The sequence below is a fragment of the Oncorhynchus clarkii genome, chromosome 26, assembly GCF_045791955.1.
Source record: "Oncorhynchus clarkii lewisi isolate Uvic-CL-2024 chromosome 26, UVic_Ocla_1.0, whole genome shotgun sequence".
NCBI lineage: Eukaryota > Metazoa > Chordata > Actinopteri > Salmoniformes > Salmonidae > Oncorhynchus > Oncorhynchus clarkii.
This window is the reverse complement of record NC_092172.1, coordinates 26,932,591-26,945,853: the sequence shown is the minus strand read 5'-3', so window position 1 is coordinate 26,945,853 and position 13,263 is coordinate 26,932,591. Positions and strand designations below refer to the sequence as shown.

At 42.2% G+C, this 13,263-nt stretch overlaps 1 protein-coding gene across 1 annotated transcript in view; it reads left to right on the top strand.

Moving 5' to 3' along the window:
• The window catches only part of LOC139384694 (TOX high mobility group box family member 3-like), a 61,018-nt gene that overhangs the window by 30,009 nt on the left and 17,746 nt on the right, over positions 1 to 13,263 (top strand). Inside the window, exon 2 of the mRNA XM_071129522.1 lies at positions 7,827 to 7,880. Coding sequence (XP_070985623.1) covers positions 7,827 to 7,880 — 54 coding nt within the window. The remainder of the gene's footprint in view (positions 1 to 7,826; positions 7,881 to 13,263) is intronic.

Sequence of the window (13,263 nt, the reverse complement as noted above, 5' to 3'; positions counted from 1 at the left end):
AGAGAGAGAAGGAAAGATGGGAGACAGACAGAGGGATATTCACTTTAATGTTTCTTCTTGTGTAGTCCTGTACCAACAGTCAGTTAGTTCTGATGGGAGGGAACAGTCTGTGCTGTGCTGTGGGAGTAATGATTTTAGGTTTAAACTGAATTACAGATCGATCCATCCTGCAGATCAGAACACAGCTTGTGAGCTGACTGTGTGGACACGCTGTGCACTAGAGTCGCTTTACAAATTGACTGCAGAACACATAGTGAGGAATACATATATATATATCTATATGTGTCAGCTTGGCACTGCATGTATGGGGGCATGCTGGGGGTGAATAGCCCCTATAATCACAGGAGGGTCCAGCTGCAGACTATTTATGCTGAATTGGGTGGTAAATGAGCATGTATTTGGTGAGGAGGACCCAGGGAATCAGAGATTGGTGTTTACCCAAGCTGCAACTGGCCTGGTGGAGGTTGGGGAGAAGGGAAAGTGTTCCATTTGTATTGCTAGTATTGGTCTCCTTCCCTTCTGCTAAATGAAAGGGCCAAAGCTACAGTGGCTGTCATCTTAATGGAAATATTAAAATAAAAAAACAGAGCAAAGTACTTGTGTTTATACTCTGGACTGAACTAGAGGCATAGTGTAGTTGCAAGTTGACTGGTGTTTTATCCTTCTTACAGAAAGATGACTGGACTGGAAAACACATTAGCATAGGCATCATGTCCCGGAGAACAGAGGCTATGCTGTGATTACTGAGCTCATAGTTGAACTGTAAAATTGCTTGTCAGCAGCTGATATGTTTCTGGCAAATGTCTGTTCTAGATTGAATTACTTTTTGGTGTTTCTGTGAGGAGGAGGGAGGAGGAACACGGTCAAGGTGCTTACCTGCTGTTAAGCAGGTACTGATACTGATGGCTTTGGATTGTATTGTGTAACCTAAGTAGCCTATTTTCTGCTCATTCTGTGTCTCGTCCATCATAGAGTAGACATCATTTTTTCTCTTCTCTGGATATTTGTGACATGGTCAGTCAGTTATTGTGAGGTAATTTAATTTAGCTTTATTCATGAGTCAACTTTGAAATTGAATAGTCTAAAGTGCAGATGAAGAGGGAAGATTGTAGACCCTTTGTATTCAATTTAGTATGTAATTTTACACTCCAAGACTTAAGCGGAAACAGTTACTTGATTTATTCTTATAAAATTATGTTTTCGATGACTTTGCTCTCTGTTCATGCTCTTGTGAATCTGGACTGTATGGTGACCAAACCAGCACAACAGTCCAAGCTGACATTTATGAGCATCATCATATGACAGTTGGCCAACAGAGGCTCTCAAGGCATAATTGTGGGTCTAACTTGTCCTTCCCATGTTTACTGATTTGATCCATTTGGTTCCTACCTCATACTGGGGGTTAGATGGGGTCATACTGGTGTAATATTGTGTTTGCCCTGGGGTTGAAATAATAGTGTTTGGTATAATAGCTGTCAACAGCTTATTTCCAATATGACATACAGTGCCTTGCGAAAGTATTCGGCCCCCTTGAACTTTGCGACCTTTTGCCACATTTCAGGCTTCAAACATAAAGATATAAAACTGTATTTTTTTGTGAAGAATCAACAACAAGTGGAACACAATCATGAAGTGGAACGACATTTATTGGATATTTCAAACTTTTTGAACAAATCAAAAACTGAAAGATTGGGCGTGCAAAATTATTCAGCCCCTTTACTTTCAGTGCAGCAAACTCTCTCCAGAAGTTCAGTGAGGATCCCTGAATGATCCAATGTTGACCTAAATGACTAATGATGATAAATACAATCCACCTGTGTGTAATCAAGTCTCCGTATAAATGCACCTGCACTGTGATAGTCTCAGAGGTCCGTCAAAAGCGCAGAGAGCATCATGAAGAACAAGGAACACTCCAGGCAGGTCCGAGATACTGTTGTGAAGAAGTTTAAAGCCGGATTTGGATACAAAAAGATTTCCCAAGCTTTAAACATCCCAAGGAGCACTGTGCAAGCGATACTATTGAAATGGAAGGAGTATCAGACCACTGCAAATCTACCAAGACCTGGCCGTCCCTCTAAACTTTCAGCTCATACAAGGAGAAGACTGATCAGAGATGCAGCCAAGAGGCCCATGATCACTCTGGATGAACTGCAGAGATCTACAGCTGAGGTGGGAGACTCTGTCCATAGGACAACAATCAGTCGTATATTGCACAAATCTGGCCTTTATGGAAGAGTGGCAAGAAGAAAGCCATTTCTTAAAGATATCCATAAAAAGTGTTGTTTAAAGTTTGCCACAAGCCACCTGGGAGACACACCAAACATGTGGAAGAAGGTGCTCTGGTCAGATTAAACCAACTTTTTGGCAACAATGCAAAACATTATGTTTGGCGTAAAAGCAACACAGCTGAACACACCATCCCCACTGTCAAACATGGTGGTGGCAGCATCATGGTTTGGGCCTGCTTTTCTTCAGCAGGGACAGGGAAGATGGTTAAAATTGATGGGAAGATGGATGGAGCCAAATACAGGACCATTCTGGAAGAAAACCTGATGGAGTCTGCAAAAGACCTGAGACTGGGACGGAGATTTGTCTTCCAACAAGACAATGATCCAAAACATAAAGCAAAATCTACAATGGAATGGTTAAAAAATAAACATATCCAGGTGTTAGAATGGCCAAGTCAAAGTCCAGACCTGAATCCAATCGAGAATCTGTGGAAAGAACTGAAAACTGCTGTTCACAAATACTCTCCATCCAACCTCACTGAGCTCGAGCTGTTTTGCAAGGAGGAATGGGAAAAAATTTCAGTCTCTCGATGTGAAAAACTGATAGAGACATTCCCCAAGCGACTTACAGCTGTAATCGCAGCAAAAGGTGACGCTACAAAGTATTAACTTAAGGGGGCTGAATAATTTTGCACGCCCAATTTTTCAGTTTTTGATTTGTTAAAAAAGTTTGAAATATCCAATAAATGTCGTTCCACTTCATGATTGTGTCCCACTTGTTGTTGATTCTTCACAAAAAAATACAGTTTTATATCTTTATGTTTGAAGCCTGAAATGTGGCAAAAGGTCGCAAAGTTCAAGGGGGCCGAATACTTTCGCAAGGCACTGTATGTTCATTCAAATATTCTTGAACTATGGTTAGAAGATATTGAAATGACACTGGTATCAGTCATACAATGGCTTTGCCAGGGTTATCAAATGTACCTGCTTGTTTAGAATGTCAGTTTGTAAATATATATGCATACAGGAAAATGTGAAGTAAAAGATCCTAATACAAGTTACTGGGTGGAAAGTCTTGCCAAATAAAAGCAAACCGTTGAATTACTATGGTATTTACAGTACATGGAGAAAGCAAATGCATCTCAGCAAATGAAGATGTAAAGAGCCACCATCTCCCCTCCTCCTCTTCCAGCTCTCACAAAGCTCATCATAGCACTATAATGTGAGAGAAGACTGCCAATGGAAAAAATATTGGGTATTCTTTCCCTTCTCAAAACACAGAGAGAAATATGAACTAATCTCTTCGTCTGATTCACTGTGAGGAAAGCTTAATGCTTTTCTGTCTCTCTCTGTGAGTGTTTTGCCAGACAGTACAGCATTTACAGCCTTTTCACGGCAGGATCAGGATCATGTAAGCTCTTTAATTCTCTGTTCTCTGAAACATTTATTGAAGAAATACATTTGCTGCTGGTGCAGATAGAGAGGAAGTGGCTGGGAGTGAAAACACTAGGTAGATGGCCGGTCAGTCAGTGTGTTTGGTCTGTCATTTAGCCGTTTCTGTCTCGCACCGTCGAGGCTCGTGTTACACAGAGCTCCTTTGGCCATGGATCCACTCTGTTAATAAAAGCCTTCTATCCCAAGGCTATTTTAAAGCTCTACTCTACTCTACTGCTGCTTGTTCCCCTCTGCCAGATAGAGCCTTTATGAGATAGAGAGAGATTGGGAGAGGGAAAGAGAGACATCACTTGTTTTTCCAAACATGCTGAGCTTGGAGCTTGAATGTGAGGGCTGTCTAATGCTTATTAACAGGTTTGCCTGGCCTGTTGCTGCTGTGCTCTTATGTTCCTACACATTTTTCACCCCCAGTTCCCTGGTTCCTGTAAGAAAACCCCATGATAACATTTCTGTAACATTTACTCTGTCATGTTCGGGTTATAATACCCCTTAGTTCAACCAGTGGCAGATTTCACTGCTGCCAAAAAGCTTCCTGAGTAACATAGCGTGGTTTGGTTTTGTCCTAACGAGGACTGTAGCAGGCAGAGTTTGCTCATCCATCCTGCTCATCTCATCATTTTAATTACAGAGCGCTCATTGTCTGCTCTGACCCATTTTAGTGCAGGCTCTGCCGTCAGCTGCACAGTCCTTCCAATCACACTTAATTTCATCTGGCATTTGACTCAGGGCCGGCCGTGAAACATGAACATTAAACGCCGGCGTTCCACAAAGATTAATTGGGAGCAACAATATAATAATAACAAGATCCGATCGTGTTGCTACTTGCTGTCCACTGAGGATGTGGCCAAGCGACTGCCACGGTAGGGTAAAGCTCTTAATGGTCAAGATTGATACTGGAGGCTGGGGACCATTTCCAATGGTGTTGATGAGAGACTAGGATGTGTCCCAAATGGCACCATGTTCCTTTTATAGTGCACTGCTCTTGACCAGGGCCCATAGGGTTTTGATCAAAATTAGTGCACTACATAGGGCATAGGGTGCCATTTGGGATACAGTATAGTTCTCAGAGGAGAGAACTGGGCCCTGGAACTGGAAGCACAATAAAACACACCTCATGGAAACAGGGCAGTCTTCCTAAAGAGTTTCACAATACTTTCCTTTTTGCAGTGTTTTCTCTAAAGCTAATTTACTGGACCTCAGGCCAACATCAATTGTTGTTGTTTGTTTTCCTATTGTCTCGCCTTAGAGCATGGTGTTTGTATTTTTTATTTTTGTATTTCACCTTTATTTAACCGGGTAGGCAAGTTGAGAAAAGTTCTCATTTACAATTGCAACCTGGCCAAGATAAAGCAAAGCAGTTCGACACATACAACAACGCAGAGTTACACATGGAGTAAAACAAACATAACACAGTAGAAAAAATAAGTCTAAATACGATGTGAGCAAATGAGGTGAGATAAGGGGGGTAAAGGCCAAAAAAAGTCCATGGTGCCGAAGTAAATACAATATAGCAAGTAAAACACTGGAATGGTAGATTTGCAGTGGAAGAATGTGCAAAGTATAAGTAGAAATCATGGGGTGCAAAAGAGCAAAATAAATAAATACAGTAGGGGAAGAAGTAGTTGTTTGGGCTAAATTATAGATGGGCTATGTACAGGTACAGTCATCTGTGAGCTACTCTGACAGCTGGTGCTTAAAGCTAGTGAGGGAGATAAGTGTTTCCAGTTTCAGAGATTTTGGTAGTTTGTTCCAGTCGATGGCAGCAGAGAACTGGAAGGAGAGGCAGCCAATGGAAGAATTTACATGGATTTGTTCTCTGATATGTACATACAGTATTATTGAGGTATAAATTCACCATGTGTTGGGAGCACACACCACAGAGGCGGTAGTTTACAGATATAGGATCTTAATGTGACCTGTATTGTCGCAGCAAAATAATCCTGTGCAACAGGATTTTCATGTTTAGTCCATAATGTTGCTTGATCCGTGGTTAGGCTATTAGCTGGTCAAAATGAAGCTACATGAAACGTGGAATACTGTCAATATAACCGTGTGTTAGTGTGGGTTTTCAGTGAATTTATGTAGATCACGAAGCCCAACTGCATTTTCTGTGGCACATAAAAATATTCAGCAACAAAAGAATGATCAAATTAAGGTCCTACATCTGTATATTGCAGGTAGTAATTGCATTGGGAAACGGTTGGATGTTGATGACATTAATGATTAACTAAACACTGACAACCAACACGCTCAAATCTGCCTGCATGCTCTGTGAAGACATAGCCTACCTCCGCATCAGTTCTTGCCATTAGAAAGCCCACAATAACAACAAAATTATGTATTCACCTACTTAGATTCTTATGTTCCCTCTCCATTTTCCAGAATGTTCAGAGAGTTCTCTTGGTTCCAGAGCTATTGTTTGTTTACCCCCTAACGTTTCACTCACCAGTAAAAACCAAGGGGGTTAGGAAGAGGTAGCACTGCACAAAACCCTCCTATCTCTCCCAACATCAACACAATGTTGCCTGTGTTTCAATAGAGAGTGATATCTCTGAGGCTTCAATTTGTAATCTAAAAGAAGAAGGGGACAGTGTAACACTTCACAGATAAGCCCAGGCTGCGTTAAGGTTAATTACTAGCAGAGTGCTGCTCAGAATGCCAGGTGTGTGTGTGTGTGTGTGTGTGTGTGTGTGTGTGTGTGTGTGTGTGTGTGTGTGTGTGTGTGTGTGTGTGTGTGTGTTTGTGCTCCTCAGAATGCCCAATGTACCCGGGCCATGTCAGGTCTGAAAGTACAGAGGGGGGAAGTGTGTGTGTGTGTGTGTTTGAGTGCTCAGCTCAGATACAGTTCAGAGGGACAGCTCCAGGTAAAGAGGTCTTCAAACGGGTTGTGTTGAATGTATCAAACCACCTGCTTTGCCAACTGCTAGTGGGTCTTGTGGCTTCCCTTCTCATTGGTGCATTACACTCTTAACATTGCTGCTGATTCTACACGCTCTCTCTCCAAGGCATAGGCTAATTAATGGATACCATTCACAGTTGATTAGCCACAGTTCTTTTGGTAATTACATTCGCATACTAACCACTCACAAGAAAACAAGGGGAGAAAAAAACAAAGGAGTGGAAAATAAATTAATGCACTTCTCATCTGATGGTCTTAATTTATTTCCACTATTGTTTGGCTTCCGCTAAAGATAAGAAACCATTTTTCTCTCCCTCTATATTTGAGTTGTTCCACATTCATAATGTTTCACTAGAATGACTTTGAAATAAATACACAAAATTAGATTATTCCAGTGCTTTGTGCAAATGGAGAAAGTGTCTCACAGAGGGAGGACTCATGAAGACACAAACCTCTTCCCCTCTTCCCTCCCTGCCCGGTGTAGGCTGGGGTTTGTGGGGTTTGTGCTGTTGCTGTGTCTTGGTCACAGAGAGGTGCATTGTGCTCTAGGGCCCAGCTGTTAGTGCATAATTCTTCATTCTGTCTCCCATTGTTCCTACCTGTCAGCATGCTTGTGTCTCAGAAGAAAGGAAGTGGCAGCCATTTTGCTAAGAGGGCTGTGTGTGTGGGTTTAGGGGGCTCGTCAGGAACGCAAAACACAGCGCTGTTGCTATTTTTTAACTAAACTAAAGGACACATTTTATAATAGCTCATCTAGGTACACTTATCCCCTCCATTCATGCTTGCCTTTCACCAATCCAAAAAACCACAACCGCTCCATGTCCTATTGGTACTCTCCCACCATCTTGTTTTTGTTCCTTGGCAGCATCCTCCTCCCTTGGGTTACTTGAAGTTAATAACCTGCCAGAACATCTTGATACTTTGCTTTGTGATGCAAACCCGTGCTTAATTACCATCCCATAAGGCATGAATAGCCGGCCCAGATTTTCATTACCTTGCAGTGAATTGGCTATAACCTCTCGAAAGACATCTTTCTACTACGTGACAATAGAGCAATGTGGCAGAAATTACTCACCCAAGCAGAAACAACTAGGACTTAACTCAACACGTAAATGTGAAAAATGTAAACGCAAGTGGCACTAATTGAATGGATCTGTGAAAGGAAATATCTCTGTGACACTGATTTGACATAATCTTGGTACGAGGCCAGAGGTATAATGATGATCTGTTCTCTTATCTTGCAGTTTGCCAACAACAACAACTACATGAACATGGCAGATGTCGCTGGTGGTGGTGATGTAAGTATCCCTTCTCCACTTTCCTCAACTATCTCTTCCCCACGTTCTGATCTCTTCTCTACGTTCTGATCCACATTCTGATCCCTTCTCCACATTCTGATCCCTTCTCCACATTCTGATGCCTTCTCCACATTCTGATGCCTTCTCCACATTCTGATCCCTTCTCCACGTTCTGATCCACGTTCTGATCCCTTCTCCACGTTCAGATTCAAGTTCTGATCTCTTCTCCACATTCTGATCCCTTCTCCACGTTCAGATTCAAGTTCTGATCTCTTCTCCACATTCTGATCCCTTCTCCACTTTCTGATCCCTTCTCCACGTTCTGATCCCTTCTCCACATTCTGATCCCTTCTCCACGTTCTGGTCCCTTCTCCACGTTCTGATCCCTTCTCCACGTTCTGATCCCTTCTCCACGTTCTGATCCCTTCTCCACGTTCTGATCATGTCAAGGCCAATAATGGAGATGTAGGGAAGTCAATGAATCAGATGAAGATGTCAGAGATAACTACTATTTTTTTCAGACAGTGTACCGGCATACAAGCTATAGCAAATTATAGGCTACAATTGTTTTTAACATCGAGTAAGGCTTTGTTGTATTGCTGTTAAATTGCTTCATTTTTAAAAAATGTATTGGGGCGGCAGGGTAGCCTAGTGGCTAGAGCATTGGACTAGTAACCGAAAGGTTGCAAGTTCAAATCCCCGAGCTGACAATGGTACAAATCTGTCATTCTGGGGCAGAACTGTTCCTAGGCTGTCATTGAAAGTAAGAATTTGTTCTTAACTGACTTGCCTAGTAAAATTCATAAAAGGCTTTGTTAAATTGCTTCATACTGAAGCATAGATAATTAGTAAGATTAGTTAAGTTCAATATAGAGCCCTCTCGTCTGAAAGCCTTGTGATGTGTCAAGGTGAGGTGTCAGAAAGTTAGGGATGTAATCACCTGTTTTCCCTCGTGTTCCAAGACATGATCAAGGAGCCTGAGGAGAAACACGTGCCATCACTCACAAAACCACTCTCTGTCTTGCCTGGCAGTTCCAATGCCTTGAATGTCATGTGGCATGACTTTAGAAGTGTCTGAATGATCTGTGTATGTTATGGTAAGGACACATAGAGTAGGTTTGGGACTACTTCTGCTAAGCTGCCAAACTCACATTTCATGTCTCTCTGAGCGTTGGTGACTGAGGATTCAATCGTGTGCTAAATATACCAGTGTAGTCGACCTCCACCCTCTCTCCTGCCCTGTCATTAGGGAGAAGTGCACCAAAAATACCCATCATCCATCCACAGTAGTTCAAAACAGGGCAATCTCATACTGTTTAGTGTACCATGGTGCTGTCTAAAGAGAGACTGATCTAGTCTGCTCTCTTAACCATGTACCAAGCAACCACAGTATTGCCATAGAGAAGAGCAAAACAGATTCCTTTGTAATGTTACACATCACATCTCTCTCCATGGTTGACAAAGCTATAGTTACTTAACTCAATACCTCAATGGTGATGCTACTCAGTCAAGCAGTTACAGTACAGCAGGGACTGCACAGACTGACCCAACTACAAAGCCTTAACCTTTTGCGTGTAGGGGGCAGTATTTTCATTTTTGGCAAAAAAACGTACCCATTTGAAACTGCCTATTTCTCAGCTCCAGAAACTAGAATATGCATATAATTGTCAGATTATGATAGAAAACACTCTAAAGTTTCCAAAACTGTAAAAATATTGTCTGTGAGCATAACATAACTGATATTGCAGGCAAAAACCTGAGGAAAATCCAATCAGGAAGTGCCTCTTATTTTGAAACCTCTCTGTTTCTATGCATGCCTATGCTACATTTAAAGGGATATCAACCAGATTCCTTTTTCTATGGCTTCCCTAAGGTGTCAACAGTCTTTAGACATAGTTTCAGGCTTTTGTTTTGAAAAATTAATGTGAAAGATCACATTGCGTAAATGGATAGGTGGGGGCTCTCATAGTGAGTTTTGCTATGTATATGCTGACGAAAATGATCCCGCTAACGGGATGGGTAGCATCAAGAAGTTTAGAGTCATATAGGGAGATGTTCCATTTGCCAACACATTTTCTCAAACTAGGTGCATCCATCCTCCATGTCCAGGGGCTGCTGAGGCCAAATAAATATAATTACTAAAACCGGCATCCTCATGCAACTCAATGTGCCGTGGTCAAAGGGGATTTTTTTTAAATCCAATCTAGTAACTCTACTTCTATGGCTGAGGCCCTCTGTGGTGAGGCGAGTCGAGGCCACGCCATCACAAGCTGTTCAGAGAGCATTCAGCCCAAGCTGTGAAAGCCCAGTGTGGCTGGACTGGCTGGGTGGGGGCTGGTGGGCGGGTGGTAGGGCGAGGGCAGGAGAGTTAATAGAATAGCCAAGCAGCTCATTTGCATTTTATCAAAAGGAACAACTGTTTCCAGTGTTACGGCGCAGATGGCATTGTACTTCAGCCCACTTTTTGTGTGTGTGTGTATGTGCATGCGTGCATATGTGCATGTAAAGAGAGAATGATAAAAAAAAATTGTGTAACCACAGGCAGAGCACAGATTATTTATTTTTTCTAATGAAAAAAGGATTGGAGTGTGTGAAGTATTGTTTCTTGTAACCTGAACTGAGAAGAAATTTAAGTGACTTTCCACTTTGAGTTGTGTAATTTCACACTAAAATGAGATTTCTCTCTACTGTAACGTTGTATTAATCAAGTTAATGTGACAGGCCTTGGCTCTGGGTGCACTGGAAGGGAAGGCTGTACCAGCACCAGCCAAAATGGATCTGGCTCCATGATGAATGAGTGACTTTGACAGCAGCTAAATATATACAACTGCATTCTGCATAGACAATTGAGGCTAACGGTAATTGTAAAAAAAAAAGCTAACATCCAGTTCTCTTGCAACTCTTGTATAATACGGAACACTAGTTTATGATTCATTTCTACACAAACACTACAGGCTATTTATTACTCACTGGTATACTCAAACTCAGAGAACATCTTTAAATAAGCCAACATGCTTATTCAAATAGATAAAACAATATTAGATACTTAGATAACTAGTGTATCAAAATAAACCAATATGCTTATCCAATAGATACAATAACATTGGATATGTAGATGGCTGGTGTATCAAAATCAACCAAAACGTCATATGTAACAGATAAAATAACATTGGATATTTACTGTAGATGGCTGGTGTGTTATTACCTTCTGCACTTACAGAATGAGATAAGATGACCTTGGTGTGCTCCTGTTAAAACACCCATCCTAACAGGGAGGCTTGACTGCTCTCCTTAGAGAGTATGATACTGTACAGCGGGATTCAATTCCACTCAGCGGTGGGTATCACTTCTCCCTTCCAATCAAATTAGACAGGAGTAATGATCTATGTAGAAATGGATTTGAGATGGTTACAAATTTGAAATGTTGATTGTGGGCCCACCGTGATGTTATCATTTGAGTAGCTTTATGCTCTGCTGCCTCGCTAGATATTGGAAACTGGAGTCTCAATCCTGGCTCTATTGATCCCGGGGCCTATTATATTCAGTAAATGCATGGCTCTGCCTTTAACAAGTCTTGGTTATTGCATCAGTGAATTGGATTACAGAAGTTTATTGAAAGGCTGGAGATATTGCCTCAAAAGCTTTTTATTGCTGCTGTCTTCGATATTGGGAGTGAGAACACCATACATGTTCTAGATAGAAGGAATATGAGAGAGAGTGGAGTCCTCGATGGTTCACAGAAACACATCAGATCATTAGCATCTGAAACTCAACCATGAATCGTCTCATGCTTTTCCTGAACATTTCCATAATCCTTGCCTGTTAGCTCCAATAGTCAGCACTTTAGCAGTGAGCCAATGTGTTTGTCATAAATCTAATGGCCTTTTCACCATGCACGTAATGCTGCCTGTGTATTAACAACACACTATATCATACAGCACTGGGGCTCTGTGGCTGCTTGGGAGATTCCCTATACATCTGCCCACACATGCTGGATTGATCTGGTCTGGCCTCAGCTCCCTCTTTACAAGCCCTGCTCTGCCCCCTATGCCATCGGACCCTCCGCCTGCCCATGGAACGACCCGTCACACATGCAGGCACACATAACACACAACACACACACACACAGTGAACGACATGGACACACACACACAAACATGAAGCTAGCATCTAGTTTGCTTGGCACTTGGCTGTGCTGAGCTTTCATAACAATTGAAATGGATAACCAGGCTGCTGATGTGAAGGAAGTGGATTGTGCATCTCTTAATCTGAGATAAGAGCCCTTCTAAACTGCTCCTGGTGCAGAATTAGCCAGGTTTTATGTGAAGTGACACCAGGCAGTAATGCTGCAATGCTGTAACAGTGTGTTACTCTCTGGGCTCCACCAGCCATCCATCCAGCCAGGCAGGCAGGCAGGCAAGCACTCCTAGTCTGGCACCTCTCCCCTGAGGAAGAGAGGCCTGCCCTGCACTGACAGCTGACACACTCCCTCAGGCGAGCCTTAGCTAACTTCATGTATCAATTTTCAGCTCCCAACTCGTGCAGATGTTAATTTGGATTATCATTATGGACGGGAGATGAGGAACACAACCATAGTCTTTGATAGCGATCTCACTTCCTCTCTCTCTCCCTCCCTTCATTACACTATTTATCAGAAACTAGGAAAATAACATTCCTCTATTCCTGCCCTCCAGGGCAGGTCAGTTTATCTTGAAGGTCACGGTCACATTTGCTCTGTTTTACTATAAAAATGGAGCTCACCTTTGCTCATCATCGTCTAAGGGAAGGCTGTCTCAAACATCATCCTGCTTGCCACTATAATTCAGGCCACAATGCATCAGCCTACGGTCCAACATCCCTATCCAGCTCTGTTCACTGTCCTGGTTTAGCTTCTTCCACACAGATCTTGGCAAATTGTACCCATATGAAAAGGTCAGAGAGTAATACAAATTAATGTAATGGCAATGTCCTTTTTTCCTCCCCTAAAGTATCCTTCTGAGGCCTGTGAAACCAGCCAAACAAACAGAGAGGCCCTTTTTACTGCACATCATTCTTCTCTAAATGACAGGTTCAGATTGGTAATGAAGCCTGTGATGATGATGTCTCTCCTGATCACTGCTATGTGGCCCTGGCTGTAGCTCTACACCAATGAGTCATGACAGTTCCCTTTTTACACTATTTATGTTTTAAACACTTTGTGTTTTCATTGTTAGGCACGGAGACAAAACATGTTAGGCGGCAGGTACCCTAGTGGTTAGAGCATTGGCTGAGTAACCGAACAGTTGCAAGGTTGCAAGATCAAATCCCTGAGCTGACAAGGTAAAAATCTGCCATTCTGCCCCTGAACAAGGCAGTTAGCCTAGGAACAGTGGGTTATCATTGA